General features: G+C 35.6%; 1 protein-coding gene across 2 annotated transcripts in view; it reads right to left on the reverse strand.

Annotated features, from left to right (window-relative positions):
* Positions 1-850: 850 nt before the first annotated feature.
* Positions 851-19,541, reverse strand: part of GBE1 (1,4-alpha-glucan branching enzyme 1) — a 289,682-nt gene continuing 270,991 nt past the window's right edge. The window contains exons 14-15 of one of the 2 annotated variants that reach the window (XM_061134227.1): positions 9,758-9,852; positions 851-1,613 (exon numbers count right to left, since the gene is read on the reverse strand). In XM_061134227.1, the coding sequence (XP_060990210.1) occupies positions 1,547-1,613; positions 9,758-9,852 (162 nt within the window). In that variant the 3' untranslated portion in view covers positions 851-1,546. Of the gene's footprint in view, positions 1,614-9,757; positions 9,876-19,541 lie in introns of both variants that reach the window. The other variant, XM_061134226.1, reaches the window with a different exon arrangement.

The raw sequence follows: 19,541 nt of genomic DNA on the forward strand, positions 1-19,541 counted from the left end.
ATGTAAAGAAAGGTAAGAAATTATAAGCTAGAACACAAAATGTCAGGGTTGTACATTATGTTATTATCAACAACAGGCATGGTACAAGATCATGGCAGCGCTAAGATGTTAATAGCATATCTGAAAGAAGAAAAGCATTACAGAAGGTTTTCTTTCAGTTGTTTCCTGGGGTGTATCACCATCAGCTGGCTTCGCTGTCAGGAAATCAAACTATTACTCTACTTTGAAATTAAAGCAAATTACACATGTCAGACCTAGATTTAAGGTTTTATTCAAATGATAAAGAAGATGGTTAAGATACAGGTTTAGCTATAAAAGGAAGTCTTTTTTGCTAACCTCTTCCATTACTAAACCAGTTTTTAAGGGAAAGATTTTCATGTACTCCTTATTAGCCATGATAATCAGGCTAAAAACAAAGCAGCAGTCAGTATGAATGTAAAGGAAAATATTAAATATTTAAAAAGGTGACTTTATGTCTCATAAGTACATCATAATTTCTCAATTACAAATGGATTACATATCAGTGATTACACATTTGTGGCCTGCTATTTATTAAACCAAGGGGCAATTTCATGATGGAGTATCTCACGATCAACTGTCGAAGCAGTTAACTCAGCTTCTAAAAGTGTTCAGGTTTAGAGTTGGAGAGGAGCTTAGATATCTGAGTTGGTTGGTATAATTTCAAGTTACAAAATAGTACCTAAAGAAAAAAAATAGTATTAACTCCCACACCTAGTCCATCATGCATATGTGCATAAGTGTGGGGAAGGTCTCAGGGCTGAAATAGGCGTTTAAATTTCACTCTAGAAAAATTCCATAACATCACAGTAAAATAAACATTAGCAGAGACAACTGTGTAATATTTTTTTATTGGTTGAAAGTAAAAGATATTTTCTGAAATGTTACAATTACCAGGTCAAGCCTTCAGAAACGAAGATACTGGCATCTACCAAGAGACTAAATGAAATAGAGACCACAAGATAAAACTTATGCAAAATAAGGCATCGATGGGTTCATAGGCAACAACTTTTATATTTGTCACAATTCTTTGTTTTATATTATTACTATATATTTATTACAGTATTTCTAAACACACGTTGAAAAAGGAAAGTAACAATCTCTAGGGTCTTGTAATTTAGACCAAGAGATACCAGAACAAATAAAGTCACCAAATAGTTGCCTTAAAAAAAATACTGTATACATTCGACAGAAATAATCAAACATGGACACATGATTCAAATTTCAACTTAAAAGGATTAAATAATTGGCCTGTAAGGCAAAATTCTTTAAAGACGTAATATACAACACTTAAAGGATTCTAGCTGTTCAGATGGCTGGACAATGTAGTCTAGGATCTCTAAAATTTCAAAAATATGTCCCCTTCTACTCTTTAAAGTTTGACATTCATTTTCATAAACCAATACAGAATTTCAGACATCGGACATTCCGGCTAGACAAATATATTTTGAAAAGCTTACACATTACAAGTTCTGGGACAGGGAGCGTGGGAAAGCAAAGCACAGGTCTTCCGCTGCGGGAGCTGAAATCAGATCTCTTCAGTTGGGCAGGTCCAGATTGCGAAGGATGAGGGCCACCCGGTTTGGAATGTACACCTAAATCAACACAGTCGTGTCAGTGCATTGAAAAGAAACACTGGGCTTGATATCGCATCAAAGCGACTTGATATCGGATCAAACTTGATGCAGTCCGCATTTGCGTAAATTATAGCTCCCTTTTCAACTCTACTGGCTCTGAGGAGGCTCTATTCGACAATTCTGGCATTAAGACGCCTTTAAAACGATCACCGCTAGAGGGCTCCATACGCTTTACAAAAACCGATGCTCCCCAGACAAAAAAAGGCAGAAATAGCCTTGGCGGCTCTGGTTCCGAACTGGCAGGCGGTGAAGGCAGGCTGCCCTCCAGTTCACAACGTTAGTCTAGTCAGGTAAATAAAAGGAACATACAGAAGACTGGTCAAGTCAGGACACATTATTGTTCTGGTTAGTATTCTCTCCTGTCATTTTAGGAACAAAACCTTAACGGTCATAGTATAAGGTTATCTTAAGTGGATTTTAGTCCCTGCCCCAATTTAAATCAGTCAAGAGGCTTGCCACCGATTGAAGGTGCAATCCACTTCTTTGCATGCCCTGCAGAGTCCTGACTCAGCTCCTTCTTGAGTATGTGCAACTCCCGTCTCAGATACGCTCTTCACTTAACCCCTCACCCTTTACTTCTCGTAGATCTTGAAAAATCCCAACTCCATGGAGAGGTGTTCTTTGACAACTCTAGATCTGATAGTGTCTCCATTTCATTTTCTATCACAGCACCATTTTTCTTTCTATCTGAACATTTAACACAACTTGTAATTGTTTTTTCAAGTTTATGATCAACCCTTCCCACTAGATTATTAGGTTTACCAGGGCAGAGGCCATATGTCTTCATATTTCTAACTTTTAGTAGGTGCCAGTGGACAAAGTAGGTGCCAGTGATGACTAAATAAAAGAATGAAGGAAGGAATAAGTAACTGTGGGATCAATATGTGTTTATTTCACAAGATATTAATATACTTGCATCTAAAATAATTTTTATAAAACTGAGAAGTGATTTGAACTGCTTGATGCTTAACTGTGTGCTATTTTACACAGAAGGGATTAATTACTATTAACAAAGCAGACAGTAAAAATAATATTACATATTGCTGTCATCATTGTGATAGTATCTCTCCATTTCTGAATTTGTGCATATTGCACAATTTTCAGTTACTTTAACTGAAAACTTGACCAATGGTTTAAAAAAAAAGAGAAAGGCTTTTATAGTTTAGAACCGAATGAAAGATGAAAAAAAAACAAAACAGAGCTTTAGGGAAAAAAATTAAAGAACAGAACAGCTGATTTTCACTGACAGACCACTGTATGTCCAGTGTATCTCAAGTCAGCAAATGAACACAACGTTTTCCCACAAGGTTGCTGTGATAAAGACATCTTACAACTGTTTTTAAAAAATCAGATACACCAATACAGTTAGTTTTGAACATTAATGATTAAAGCAGTTTTTAAATGATGGAATTTTGAAAAATTTATATTATGAATGCAATAACTAGAGAACAGTTTTTCGAATCTTGAATTAAAAGAAAGTGATTTAGCACTGTCGTCTGAGAAAAATGTCACACAAGCTCACAGTTTACTGGGTTACTCACTGTCTCAGACTGATACGCAATCCAGTACTTAACCTCCAAAAGATACATATTACATCCTTGTGTTCATTAAGTGTGGGGAACTGTGTATTTCAATGCCATAATCAGTTTCCCTACAATTTACACATTGTTTTTAATGTCATATAGCTTTTAAACCGCATCATGATTTAATGGCTAATATCTCTTCCATTCAATATTTTCTCTTTGACAGTGATAGATAAGCTGTTACAAGATGGGCTCAACAAAAGAAAGCCGGAGCTACCCATGAACAAAGACAGGACTATACCCAGGGGTCCAGACAGATCTAGTGCAAACTATGGCCTATTTCCACAATGATGCTACAGACTAAAGCAACACAGACCAACGCCAGAGAGGAGAAATCAAAGAAATCAATAGTCAGATTCAGTCAATCCCCTCTCCAAGTCTTCTCAAAACAGGCATGAATCAAGAGAGAGCAGTTCTGGGACTTCCCTGGCATTTCAGTGGTTAAGACTCTGTACTCCCAAAGCATGGGGTGTGGGTTTGATCTCTGGTCGTGTAACTAAGATGCCACATGTCAGAGTCAAAAAATTAAAAAAAAAAAAGAAAAGAAAAGAGAGAGATACCTGTTCTGCCTTATTCTATCTGTTTAGTTCAGCGAATCATAGTAACTAGGTGTAAGTAATCAGTGGGACAGCAGGTTATAATCAGAATGGTTCTGAATTGTTCTATTAAGACCACTCTAAAACTGAAGACTGATCTAAATTTTTTTTTTTAAATTCTCAGTAGCATGGGAAACTGAAGAAAAGGATTTCAGGTCCGTTTACTTTAAGAATACCTCTCTGGTATCTTTGACCCTACATGCAGATAAAGAGATTCTGCTTGGCCCGGCTCCTGAGAAGGCAGCTGTCAAGACATGTAAGGCCCAGGACAAAGAGTGCCAGGCCCCCAGTGTGGCAGAGCGATGGACCAGGACGTTACCTCGGTCTCGTACCAGATCTTACACCGTTTCGGGATCTACCCTGATTTTATTACCTCATACTGATTTAATTAATGAAATATGAACAACTATAAGTTGATAATTTCGAAGCAATCTTACTCTCTGTGATCTCTGGTATTTTAGCTAGCCCAAATTTAAGAGTAAAACAAAGAGGGTGATGTAAGAACTTCAAGGTTTGCAATAAATGCACTGAATTTCCTCTTTTGGCATTTAATTGTTAAAAAAAACTGCTCTAAGAATTCACTCTAAATGATGCTGGCCATTTTATGTAAGGGCTTTTATGATGCCAATTCCAGTCACACTTCGAGGCCGCTTAATACTATCTGCTCAAAAACCATTGGTTGATAATTGTACAATATCATTAACAGGAAAATTGTGTAATTATACTTTTTCACTGCAGTGTTAATTACCAGAATGTGTCCATGTTGCTTCAGAGCCTTGCAGTATAGGCAACATGAAAAAATTTCTCCAAGCAACAGATTTTTTTCTTAACTATGGCTATTTATGGATTTTGAAATTTTCTTCTTTATTAGGGTTCTGCATATATAAATCAATGTTCTTAGTAGTTAGGAAATGACTACCAATTATACTAAAAGACTTAAGATAATTAGAGCTAATTCTTATGATGCGACAATTACAGACATAAACAATTTGGGGCTCTATAATTTATTGCTAAGTATTGGCTTCTGTAAATCTCAATTTACAATTTTAATTCTATAAATAGTTTTGATTCCTATGGCAAAAGAAATATGAACATATTTTAAGTAGATTTAAATATAACTGCTTATATTTAAATATGAATATCTCATATTTAAGCTTATGTATACAGAAACCATTTAGTATACATATCACAGATAGCATATGCTGATAAACATATTCACCATGCCCATTTACTAGTCACTAAGCCATGAACATTTTGTAGCTAGGATCACATTAAGAACATATGAGACAGTGTAATGTAAAGTCATGAATTTTATTTTTTTCTAGCTGTCTTTGTACTCTGTTCTTCACAAGGAATCAGAATGCCACAGCGTAATCTGGTTCATTTATTAAGAGAGTCAAAATGCATGCCATTTAGCCAGTTATTTTAACTACATAAGGACTTAATCACTACACAAACTATTACTATGGATTAAAAAAACAACAACAACAACAAAAACTTTGATCATACAATGATCTACTATATTATGCCATCCAAGCAAAGTATGATGTTCTTCTTGGGTCAAAATTGATTTACAAATATTAATTGCACAGTGTTTGAAAACAGGTTATCAAAAATTTGGAAACAGCAAACTTAAAAATAATTTTCAATAAAAATACTTAAAAGGCAAATTTTAAAATGTTCTTATAAATTGTAAAATTTAGCAACTGTATAAATCATAGTGAAAACAGCATTTGTTGAAAAGGGCATTAGATCTTAACAATCTACATATATGTCTATCACAAATTATTTTGAAAAATAAGGATTACAAATAATTTTAATTTTCACATATATCTTTTAATTTATAAAATATTTTCTAAGGAAAAAATTATAATTCATTATGTTGCATTAGGCTTAAGAGAAAAGTGATCTAGTAAATATTTCTATGTAGAAATATATATAAATATGAAAAAGAGAAAACTTTATGAATTAAAATTGATTTGTTTAAAAAAAAACTAAACATTTTCATAATTCTTGGTAGAGCAAAAAAACATTTCCCAACTTAATTTATATTTTCTATACCTACAACTGAGGGGCAATAATAAAGATACATCTATGTCAAACACCCTATTTAAACTAAAAGTCTACCTTTGAATCACCAAATTTACACTGGAAGTAAACAGATCTTATTTCTTAAGATTAAGGAGATTTACTGGCAAAATAATAGATGCTAAAACTATTGCTTTATTCACATTTCACCATTAAGACTACTTAAGTTATTGTAAAGCAATCTAATTTATTTCAGGGTCAATCATCTCTGTTCTTTGATTTGTGCCATGGAGTTTGAATTTATGAATCAGAAAAGAAAAAGGAAGCACCCTTGCCCCTTCTGGTTTACTGATGACGTTACAGGTTAAAGGTAAGTTCCTATATCAGAAGCTAAAATGCAGAGAAATCATTATGCTAAAATGGAGTTTCCAAAAACTGCCAGTAAAGCAGAATGGAAAAGTTCTGCCTTATAGCTTCTTGGCCTTTGTGAGATACTCCAGCCTTAGCATATACATCTCAGCAGCAGTACACACGCACTTCTCCTCTGGTTTCACAGTTTTAACTGATGGAGCACAAAAAGAAGATGCCGGGGTGGTACCTGCTGAAGCTGCAGCGTGTGTGGCTATTTTAAGATTCCTTTGAGTTCTGTTTGTTGCTATCTTAGAAAACAGATTTGACACTTATTCAGCAGATCCTTTGGATTACTGAGCTTGCAAATTAAGCTTTGGCAAATACAGTGTGCTAGTTGTGATGGACAGAAATTTCCTGGAAAAGTTACATTTTTGTCTCCCCTTCCCTCTTTATTCTAGACATGTGGGAGGCAGAAGTCAGGTCAAATGAGACCTAAAACCTGACTGCATCCCAGCACATTATTGATCAGTTTAATAAAGAGTTCTGTTATAATGAGGCATTCTTATACTGGATGTATATTTGAATCTTCAAAAGATAACTCAGGTAAGAAGGAATTTGTTTTATTGGATTTTCTGGTCTACTGGGGCTCCCTTATAAAAAAAATTATTATATTGCATTAATATAAATTATTCAAAAAATCACAATACCATAATGAATACTATGACTATTTTATGTACCCACACCTTGCTTAAGAAATCATCCCTAACCACCAACCTTTTTTTTTTTTTTTTTAAATTGTAGTGTAGTTAATTTACTGGGTGCCTTATTTCTTACATTAAAACCCATGATCATTTCATTTGGAATCTAAAGGCTTATTTAAAATGAGTTATTCCTAAAGCACCTGTAGTCACCAAAAACAAGATGCTGCTGCTGGGAAGACAGAACCAATATTTACCTCCTGACCCAGTGGGATCAGAATTCTATTACAGGTAGTGGTTAAGCTTGCTCTATTTCTCATATGCTTGCACGGCTGTATCTCTCTACCTGCTATGGAGACTTATGTGACATTCTCCGTTCCATCAGCTCATTTAGAACTGCACAGTCCATATTTGCAAGATCAATTTAATTAGTGCTTGAAAAGTAATCTCCTGTCTGTGGCTGCCACTGGTTACTTGGCTTGTTTTAATTATGACAGAATATCTTTGCCCTTAAAAAATCAAAAGGATGTCAAGATATTTTCTGCCCAGCCTCAAAGATTGCAAGCCCTCACCTAAGATGATAATTTCTCCAAAGTTGGGAGAATGTCCTCAAAGCATCTAGTGTCTTGGCACACTTAGAATACCTAAATAAATATTAAACAGCCATGACAATAATAATTTTTAAATATATGTACAATAGCATTTTGCAATTTCCTCAAAGTTTGGCTGTGTTAATGAATTTATACCTAAGAATCTCTTGCTATAGGCAGGATACTATTATTAATCCTCACTATACAGACAGGCAAACGCAGGCACAAAAAGGTCAAATTACTCAAGTTCTCATAGCTGGTACCCATAAATGGCAGACTGGCGACTTAACCCCAAATCCCCTGCCATGACATTTTGTGATCTTTTCCCTGTATTACCAGGCTTCCCTCACCAACACAACCCTCTTTAGCTACATGAACCTTTAGGAAAGTTAGCTATGTAACATGTTTGCTAGCTGAAATTTCAAATTTCTTTCAGTCTATATCAACTGGTTCCAGTCTGGCTTTATCACAACTGGGTGCTGCTTCTCCCTGACTCCTCCTTAGGAGCGCGGTCACCTTCCCTAACCCCTCAGGGTTCTCTAACTCTTTGGTTATTTCAGAGCTTTAAGATCATTTTCTCATTCAATTTCAGAAACTATTTTTATCAGTCTTATTTTACATGTCAAAACTGAATGTTCTGACAACCACAGCAAGCATTCCTTGAAGAAATAATCTGCTAGCACCTGTGAGCCCTCCCTCTTGAAAATACATATGAATTTGTATTTCCATCCAAAGCCAAATCAACGTCATCAATACCAGCACCCTACACACACACTGAGGGTAACACCCAGGTCTCCGAAGGCTCTTGGCTTTGCTCAGAGCTGATAATCAACAATTCAGTCTTACTCATCTCTGCTCTTTTATTTTATGCTGCTGTCTTTGACATATATAATAGCAGCTTACAAAGTAAGGTGCTGCTACCATCCTGGGAGGTGGGAATACAGTAGCAAAAGGAGGGAGCGAGGGGTACCATACAGATTCTCATGCTTGATATTTATCTAAACTTTTTTTTTAATGAGAGAATTAAACAGCAATGATAAAACTATACATTATGGGATACATCTTGGCCTTACATAAGTGAAACAAATCCAAGTCCTCTCCTTGTGAAACAAGCAAACAAAAAAAACTGCAGTGCTGAGACAGACAGGTAGAAGAAGAGGGATGAGAAAGAAAGAGAGAGAGAGACGTGACTAGTCATGAAGAGCGAAACGTATATAATGCAGATGTGGACTTGGCCATAAACGAAGAATTTCTCCACCTATGCAGAATTTCTAAATTCTACATTACAATTTTTTTTACTGAAATATAGTTTCAGGTGTATGACATGATTCAAATTTTTTATATATTATACTCTATTCATAGTTATTATAAAATATCGGCTATATTTTCTGTGCTGTACAATATACCTGTGCAGCTTATTTACTTCATAAATAGTATTTTGCCCTTCTTAATCCTTAAGTCTGTCCTGTTGCTACCCTTTCCTTATCCCCACTGGTAACCACTAGCTTGTTCTTTATATCTATGACTCTATTTCTGTTTTGTTATATTCACTTGTTTATTTTTTAGACTCCACATGTAAGTGATGACAAATACTATCTGTCTTTCTCTAACTTCTTTCATTAAGCATAATACCCTCCAGATCCATCCATACTGCTGTAAATGGCAAAATTTTATTCGACGTTTTAAAAAGAAATTGAATTTAGTAGTTTAAAGCAGTATCCTGTCATTGTGTCAACCTCACAAAGTAAAATTTTGTTAATATAAAACAACACTCTCCTCAGTAATACAAAGAAACCAGAGAATTTTATAACTAGAATGAATTCACAGTCTTTAATGACTACATGAAAGAAAAAAAAATGTATACATAGATTCTTTTAAGGTGTTTAAAATGAAACTTTGATAGTCCATAACACAGAAAGCTGCAAGAAGAAAGTAAATTGTTGTAGGAAAATTAGAAATATAATAGAAAGAAAGCTAAAACCTGCCTTCCTCTTACGTCTTGAGAAATAATTTGTAACCCTATTAATATTCAAATTTCCCCAATTGTCTGCTAAACATCCTTTATTATTTGTTTTTCCAAAACCCAGTGAGTCCAGCACCACACATTGCCTCTATTTTCTTCGTGCGATCAATACCCCTTCCCTACCCCCTGCCTTGCTGACTTGCTGAAGAGTTGGTTCCTTGGACAAAAAGGCATCACTCTGAAAATACAGAATAAATTTAAATGAAAGGAAAATACCTTAAAATCTTACTTACCAAAAGAGAACAGGGACAGTTATTATGTTCAAAAGGTTCAGAGAAGAATTCGGTATTGTGGTCCAGTCTCTTGTGTCCTCCGTATTCTGCTGCATCTGAATCAAGCACAATTTTGTACGTATGGCTCTTAAGGAATTACAACAGTTTAGGAGTTGAATGAGACATTATATAATGTGTCTGAGACAGGATTTAGTAGCGAGTATTCGGAACATTGTTAAATGATGATTTGTGCTATGTTCTCTTTTCTTCTCTACTATTTCAGTTTCTCATGTTTGAAAGGGCTTTGTAGGCTATCTAGTCCACACACCCACGGGACCTTTGTTATCCTTTTATCACAGCTTGGCACAAGATCATCTATACCTATTAGTGAAGAGTCTACTTTCTCCTTCGTGCAACCAGTTCCATTTTTTAGAAATTCTTCTCCATGTTGAGCAGAATTTTGATTTTATGAAAACTTTTTCCACCCAGAAAAGCCATAAAGAATAAGTTCAAAATACAGTAGCTTTCAAATATTTAATAATAGCTATGCTATCTCCATTGGTCCTCTACATATATTACTAAATACTTATTAAATAGAATCTGAGAACCTTCAATGATTTCTCATTTGATATGGCTGTTTCTCTTTTCCCATCTCTGAATTCATTCTAGTTTGCTAGATCCTGGTTGACAAAGTGAGGAACACAGAAGTGAACTAAGGGTCCACATGTGTTCTGAAGATTGAGCACCCTTGGTTACAGACACATGCTTCTATTAATGCACAAGATCATGTAAACATACTAGCCATTATGCCACAGAATTCATGTTGTAATCATGTGATCTGTTACAATTTAACACCCGATTTTTCACAGTGAACTATTTGTATGGTAGTAGTAATGCATTTATTTAACTTATACGTGATTATTTAATTTATATGCAGAGTACATCATAAGAAACGCTGGGCTGGATGAAGCACAAGCTGGAATCAAGATTGCCGGGAGAAATATCAATAACCTCAGATATGCAGATGACACCACCCTTATGGCAGAGAGTGAAGAACTAAAGAGCCTCTTGATGAAAGTGAACGAAGAGAGTGAAAAAGTTGGTTTAAAGCTCAACATTCAGAAAACAAAGATCATGGTGTCCAGTCCCATCACTTCATGGCAAATAGATGGAGAAACAGTTGGAAACAGTGGCAGACTTTATTTTTTTGGGCTCTAAAATCACTGCAGGTGGTGACTGCAGCCATGAAAATAAAAGATGCTTGCTCCTTGGAAGGAAAGTTATGACCAACCTAGACAGCATATTAAAAAGAAGAGACATTACTTTGCCAACAAAGGTCCATCTAGTCAAGGCTGTGGTTTTTCCAGTGGTCATGTATGGATGTGACAGTTGGACTATAAAGAAAGTTGAGCACAGAAGGATTGATGCTTTTGAATTGTGGTGTTGGAGGAGACTCTTGAGAGTCCCTTGGACTGCAAGGAGATCCAACCAGTCCATCCTAAATGAGATGAGTCCTGGGTGTTCATTGGAAGGACTGATGCTGAAGCTGAAATGCCAATACTTTGGCTACCTGATGCGAAGAGCTGACTCATTGGAAAAGACCCTGATGCTGGGAAAGATTGAAGGCAGGAGGAGAAGGGGACGACAGAAGATTAGATGGTTGGATGGCATCACCAACTCAATGGACATGAGTTTGAGTAAACTCCTGGAGTTGGTGATGGACAGGAAGGCCTGGCGTGCTGCAGTCCATAGGGTCGCAGAGTCAGACATGACTGAGTGACTGAACTGAACTGAGTATTGTATTTGTAACAAAACACCAGCTATGGTTCCTATGTTCAAATTTATAATCAGAAAGTCTAGAAATGATACTTGGTTAAAAAAATCTACAAGTAAATATACATGGATACTTAGAAATTTAAGTTTCTTCTAGTTTAAGGAGGGAGACAGACGGGTGCCTAGGTGCTTTGCATTTTCCTGGTATTTAATCTCAGAAATGTTTGTATATTTTTCTTACAGCAAAAGCTATCACATTAAAAGTACAGGGGGGTTAAGAAGTTATGACTATCATTTTCATTCCTAGACCTTTGTTTAAGAGATGCAGATGGTTGCACCATAGGAATTTTGCTGGGAGTAGTGACTCCATTTCAGTCAATCCAGGTCAATATACTCTAATGCAAATCTAGACTAACAATCAGCATGTTAATGAGCTTAAAGCAGAGGGAGAGGGACAAATACTGAGTTCAAAAGCTGACTACAGGCCACAAGCACGTTCTAACCATACTCACGTGATTTGAGCATGTGATTTATTTACTGGAGAAATATGGACAGGATAGTGAGAACAAATCATTAGAGACACAGTAAACAAATGAAGCCCTCTGGTATGAAAGGAACTACTAAAAGAGAAGCTTAGCTTTTGTTCTTCATCCTAGTTCATTAATTACTTGCACGAATCTTCAAACAGCATTAAACGAAAACAAAAAGAGTCCAATACAGTTCAGAGAATAAAGACCTAGAATCCATTCTACAACACCTTCAGAAATACATCCATTCAGAAATACTTTATCAATTATTAAGTTATTGGTTAACAACATAGATTATTGGTACTAGTGACTGAAGGAAGGAAGTATATCGTGAAAACCACTGATTCCCAACCTGTGGGTGTATGATCACTGGCCATTGTGTTATCATAAGAGTCTCACAGAATGAGTAATTACCTTATTATAAGGCACTGGGATTCTATATATACGTGTGTGAAGACTAAATTATGTGCTCTTATACCCATTTGGTACTTTTTTTCAAAGAATGTGCACTTTTTTGATTAATATGACATAGAGGTTTTCAAAAGTCACAGAATTTATAGTAAGTTTTTTGCCTATATATTTTCTCAATGAAGGGTACTGAAAGAGCAATTGTTATATAAAGATCAATATATTTTTGACATTGAAAGGGACCATCACACTGAAAATGGTAAGAATCTACTCACTTAATGGATATAATTTATAGCTATAAAGGAAAAGCCATAAAGTTTCAAAACATCAGTTTAGACCTATTTCTCTGATCTATAATTTAAAGAAAAAAATTCTGCCATGGCTACTTTTGGAATTACCCAGCCCTGTATCTATATTACCCAGGGACTACAATAACTTCCTTTAGAAAACACGACCCTTAATTCCAGAAATTCCAATAATTTAAAACACTAGATTAAAAAGTAATGATTGTGACAGAGCTTTATAATTGTAAATTACTATATTACTTAAGAACCAGGAAACCAGAGAAATGCAAATCAAAACCTCAATGAGGTACCATTACACGCCAGTCAGGATGGCTGCTATCCAAAAGTCTACAAGCAATAAATACTGGAGAGGGTGTGGAGAAAAGGGAACCCTCTTACACTGTTGGTGGGAATGCAAACTAGTACAGCCACTATGGAGAACAGTGTGGAGATTCCTTAAAAAACTGGAAATAGAACTGCCATATGACCCAGCAATCCCACTCCTGGGCATACACACCAAGGAAACCAGATCTGAAAGAGACGCATGTACCCCAATGTTCATCACAGCACTGTTTATAATAGCCAGGACATGGACGCAACCTAGATGCCCATCAGCGGATGAATGGATAAGAAAGCTGTGGTACATATACACCATGGAATATTACTCAGTCATTAAAAAGAATACATTTGAATCAGTTCTAATGAGATGTATGAAACTGGAGCCCATTATACAGAGTGAAGTAAGCCAGAAAGATAAACACCAATACAGTATATGAACGCATATATATGGAATTTAGAAAGATGGTAATGATAACCCTATATGCAAGACAGAAAAAGAGACACAGATGTATAGAATAGACTTTTGGACTCTATGGGAGAAGGCGAGGGTGGGATGATCTGAGAGAACAGCATCGAAACATGTATATTATCAAGGGTGAAACAGATCGCCAGTCCAGGTTGGATGCATGAGACAGGTGCTCAGGGCTGGTGCACTGGGAAGACCCAGAGGGATGGGATGGGGAGGGAGGTGGGAGGGGGTTCAGGATGGGGAATACATGTAAATCCATGGCTGATTCATGTCAATGTATGGCAAAAACCACTACAATATTGTAAAGTAATTAGCCTCCAACTAATAAAAATAAATGGAAAATAAAAAGAACCAGGAAACCCCATGTTTTAGGAATGCTGCTTAGAATAGACATTTCTAAAAGGGTTATCTGGGCAACTGGATTTTTGCTTTTCTCTCCTCTCATTCAGGCATTCCCTCACTCCCTCTTTCCCATGTACAAGAGGACACACACAGATCACACACGTGGCGTGGGACCCACACAGCACCAACACCCCTAGAGAGCCCCGCCCTGTCTGCCAGTGAAGAATATCCCTCTGAAAATATAACTCAGAGCTAGTTTACCCTTAAACTGTCTTCTTCATAGGATTTCCAATTCCACAGTAGATAAATTTAGCAGGACATCTCAGCACCTCCACGTCTCTTTTATTCATAGCTGCCTCCCTACATCTAGCAGAGTGCCTTCTCATTATAGCTTTTCAGTACATCTCTGAAACTGATATTCAGGATGACAATTCTGATTCATGAAGAAAGGCCAAATTACATGTCTTATATTTTATATTAGAGGAACGTAGAAGAAATTATTTTTCCCATTCACATAATAAATACACACAATGTAGGAGGCTCTGTGCAAGATATCAAAAAAAATGACTAAGATGTAGTTTTAGTTTATGTGCAACTCATAGCCTGTTAAGGGGAGATTAGAAACACATATAAATGTCCATAAATAAAGCAGAAGGCAATATTCAGTGAGAGGTACAGCCAAGGAGAGAAGGCAGGATTGACAGTTATAAACAAAAAGCTTTGAAGCCTGGGTAGACTGTTCAGATTTATTTTATAATTAAGTGTGAGAATGTTGAAGCTTTGTGAGAAAGGTTATGCTAGTCAAAAACAAACAAACAAAATTAACCTGAAGGTTGAGGGTAGAATACAATGAACAAAGGAAAGACTAAGTCAGAAAAACCAGTCAGGAATCTAACAGTGGTCCATGGATAGTAGCATGGTTAAACTTGGATAGTACAAATGGAGAGACATACATATACCACTGAATTTTTTTTTTTTTTTTTTTTTTGTATGTACAACTGATGGTACTCAAATGGAAAACTGATGCCCAATTTGAGGAAACACTTAGAAGGGGAAGAGTTGTGCCCAAAGACACACAGTAAGTTTTGTGGTAGAGCTGGGATGTAGACAGAGTAAAACGTAGATTTAATTTACCCTACTCTTCACAAGTGGATGCCTGTTTTATGCCAAGAATCAGGCAGAGTGGTGTTTTTTTTGGCAGTTTCTTTGTTTAATTCCGATTTTGAGATTCTAAGCATAAAGAGGCTGGAATAAACATGGCTTGAAGAATAAAAATAAGAAAAATAGATAAAGCAATATCCCACTGTTTAATTAAGTTTAAAAGATTGGTGCTAAAGGACTGTAATTCTTACCATTACTTAAGGAGTCTGAATATCAGAGGTTTGTTGCATTTGTTCTAGATCAATTTCTTGCTCAGTTGGTTCATTTGATCTGTTGTTTGGGGTACATAAAATGTACTTTGCTCAATTTGGGAAAATACAGCAGGGAAAAGAATTATAAAAATTTTATGGAGATTTTTTAAAAGGAGATCAAATAGATTCCTATTCATTGGGATATCATTTTAAAATATTTTGATTCCTTCTTATTTTAAATTCAAGAGCTTCCTAAGTATTTGATATATCTATCAACAGGTTGAAGTCAATAAGAAGTTTTAAGCATTATTTTATAATCTATGTCCTTAAATTTGAACCAAGGAAGAGCCATGTTCTGAAGACCTGTACTAACAAGATTAAAGAACAGTGAAGGCATGAAGACTCTTATATTCAATGGCTCTTCAAATACTTCAAAAGCTGCTGTGTTTGCTCAGCCACTTGATAAAGTGTCTGTTCAAAGTATAAGGATTTTGATGTAAGAAGTACTATCATTTATACCATTCTGCACTAAACTCACTTCACTCCTGCTGATGAAACTAGGGAAATTTATGGCAAGGTACAAACCCTGAGGTTTCAGACTGAGTGACAACAAAAGCGGTTCTCTAGTGAGTAGATGACCATAAAGATGGCAAAGCTGGTAGGTTACCATATATCTTTAAATCTAGGGCACCATCGATTTTAAGATGAATTATTTTATACGACTGCACTAAAAAGAAAAATATCACTACCATGCCAATCACTGTAAAACATATCCCAGTAGATGACATGTTAAAAAATATACACTTAGAACATATGAATTTGGTGTGCTATTTTCAGATATGACTCTTTAATCAACCCACCCATGGTATTATGATTACAATAACTTTTGGAAGTTAAGCAACCCTAGGAGAGATAATGTATTATCCAAGGCAGAAAACATTAGGTACAAAATTCTAAGGAACTGTAAAGAAACATCTGGTAATCTAAGAACAGGTGGTAGAAAATAAAAATAATTTCATGTTTTCAACAGTCTAAAGATAACTAGCCAGCACAAGACTTGCCTCAGTGTTCTAACATAATGTTCCTACTTTTATGCTCTATAAATTGAATTTAATTTATTGCCAGCCACAATTCACAAATCTTGTATAGCATGTTGGCTGTATAGCATCTCAAATAGATCTGCCCCTCTATTTCATAAACATACTTAAATTATACCTCATTTATTTTCTTGAACTATAGACCAGGTCATAAATGACAACCTTTAGTTGCTCTCTCTGGTCTCTTTCCAAATACAGGAGCAAAAACTAGTAATGTGTTGCTGTATATTTTACGGATGTATATGTGTGTTAGAGCGAGGCAGGTGCATGTGTGTGTCTGATTTAGGCATTTCTGTCTTTAGCTTTGTCAACTAGAATATATAGCCACTTAGAAATTCACCACTGGAAATAAGTTCTGATATTTTCATTATTTGTTTGAAACCATTTTATGGCTGTGGGCATTTATGAGTATATTACTTTCAATAGACAATATCCATTTAGCTTCTTTTCTCTACCTAACTTTAGTTTTAAAAAAAAACTCCTACAATATTACAATAGTTCTAAAATAAAATTAAAACAGAGGGTAATATAAAAATAAATAGGAAATTTACTACTGAATAGAGCCAAAGTATATTTTAAATTATAATGAAAGGTAAATGGAGCTTCCCTTTAAGGGTACAATATATTTTTTTAAAGTTCTTATTAGTTTACATTAAATTTTATTGTCTTTGCAAAAAGGAACAAATTCAATATATGAGCTATATATGAATTCAAGTCTGTGAACACTGTCTTCATTACAAGTTTAAATGACAACCACATGTTCTAATTAAGTGCAAAACAGAAGTATCTTTATAGTATAGTTTAGGATGTGCTTCTTTCATGAACAGGTTTCTGACTTTAGCCTAAAAAATAAATTCTAGTCCATGCAAACTTACTTCCTTAATTATACATTCTTAGAAACTGTACAGTGCAGAATAGCAATGAAACAAACTCAAAGGAGGAGGGGCTCAAATATAATCTACCACATTAATTAATGGATTGATATGCTTTTTGAAATGCATTTTCACGCAAATTATTAGTTTATTCTTAGGCATGCTTAATGACACACATCAGTAACAGCAAATCAAATGATAATATAAAATATTGAGCACTACATTTTTCTCTATGCAAATAAGAATATTATTCCAAATACTTTACAGAATTCTTTGACTAACCTAATTAGGAACTTTTCTTTGTCCTAGAAGATTATATAATTGAACTAAAAAATGTCATTTTTTCTCAGTAACTCAAGAAAAGAAAATAACAAAAAAATATGGTCAGACTTATAGACTAACTACCCTCTAAAATTGTTGTTCTTTGCCTGTGCCATTAAGGATTACCCAAGGGTAGTGGTTTAGTTGCTACATCCTATCCAACTCTTGGGACCCCATGGATGGTAGCTCACCAGACTCCTCTGTCCATGGGGTTTCCCAGGCAAGAATACTGGAGTGGGTTGCCATTTCCTTCTCTAGGGGATCTTCCCGACCCAGGGATTGAACCCCTGGTCTCTTGCACTGTAAGCAGATTCTTTACAAACTGAGGTACCAAGGAAGCCCCAAGGATTATCCAAAGAACTTATAAATTCAATTATTTGATGAAGAAATATCAGCTAGTGAGAAATGCAAAAGAGAAACACAGCAGATTTTTATACATCTTTCAAACATATGCTTTCTCATCAAAATGAGTTTTGACAATGCAGATGCAACATTTTTTACAAATATATTGTGCTTTTGAACTCAATTTTAACATAGGCTGTAAAGAAACATCTTCACTCAAACTTGTGTTAATACAGTCTTTAATTGAGTTCTATGCAATATAAATAAAGGGAGAAGATCATTGGAAACTTCAAAATTCCTGAAAAATAATGAGAACTGCAAGCATAAGTAAGCATCATCTAAGGCATTTAATGCAGGCAGACAAGAATAGGAGAAAGCCTCCTACAGCAGTAAAATACAGTGGGTGCATGGCTTTGGGGTTCAACAATTACATTCTAGTCTGAGTTCTTAATTACCAACCGTATGTCTTCCAGCAAGTTACTGAATCTCCTTAAGGCTAAGTTTCTCATTGTTAAAATTGGGATAATATATCAGAGGGTTACTGTGAGGATTCACAGAAACAGTGTACATCAAGTGCTTAATAGAGTGCCTAGCACTGGGAAAAGTGCCCAAGTTATTAGCTGCTCTTTATATTATTATTATTATTGTTCTTGGCCCTGGACCATTTGAACTGCTAGCTCAAGTGAATGATGAAAATGTAAAAGTATGTCAACTTACTCTCTTCCTTTTTAATCCAATTTGGCCTTTTCTTTCTTTCTGACCTTTATTTCCCTTCCTCTCCCCCATGACTTTATTCTCACTAGGATCTAAATAATTTCCCTGTTATTTAAAAAGATGGAACACTGAAGCTTAACTGGACAGTACCTTGGCCTCTTTGAGGACTGCACTTAAAATTTTTATTTTATTTTTTTAATGCTCCTCATGCTTTTGAGAAAGACTGAGAAGACTACTGTGAACATCCTAACTGAAAATTAAACACTTCCCTGGTGGCTCAGGTGGTAAAGAATCTGCCTGCAATTCAGTAGACCTGGGTTCGATCCCTGGGTTAGGAAGATCCCCTGGAGGGGGGGATTCTTGCTTGGAGAATTGCATGCCCACAGGAGTCTGGTGGGTTACAGTCCTTGGGGTCTCAAAGAGTCAGACACGACTGAGCAAGTAAACACGTAACACACCCTCTTGCATTTGCCCCAATTTTTCAACATAGCATTATCCACTTTTATCATCCTATAAATTTAATTATTATATTTTTTCTCTTTCTTTAATTTAAATAAATCTCTATAAGGGAGTTGTCCTTCCCTACCCACCCCTCCTCCCCTCTACCTAGGACCTGGATTAATACCTAACACATTTACTGAGTGGATCTTCTTCGCATTATTTTCCTATTGCAGTCTCCACCCTGGGTTTTGATCTACGTGTGCTTTTGCTAAACTTTAAGAAATAATTTAATACTCCTTTGGTCATAAAAAAACAACCCTGAGTCTTCTCCCTTGTCTTATCTGCACAGATCTGTACAATATAACTCCTAACACAATGCCACTTCATTATCTATAAAGTTTTACTTGAGACCTTTTAAAAGACTTCTTTTCTTTCTTTTTGGAACAGTCACAGTTAAACAAATGCATGTTAGCTTGAAGCAATTAGTTCTCAAGTGAATAACTGATTGGTATGAGCCCTGGAGA

The sequence above is a fragment of the Dama dama genome, chromosome 31 (genome assembly GCF_033118175.1).
Source record: "Dama dama isolate Ldn47 chromosome 31, ASM3311817v1, whole genome shotgun sequence".
In the NCBI taxonomy this organism is placed as follows: domain Eukaryota; kingdom Metazoa; phylum Chordata; class Mammalia; order Artiodactyla; family Cervidae; genus Dama; species Dama dama.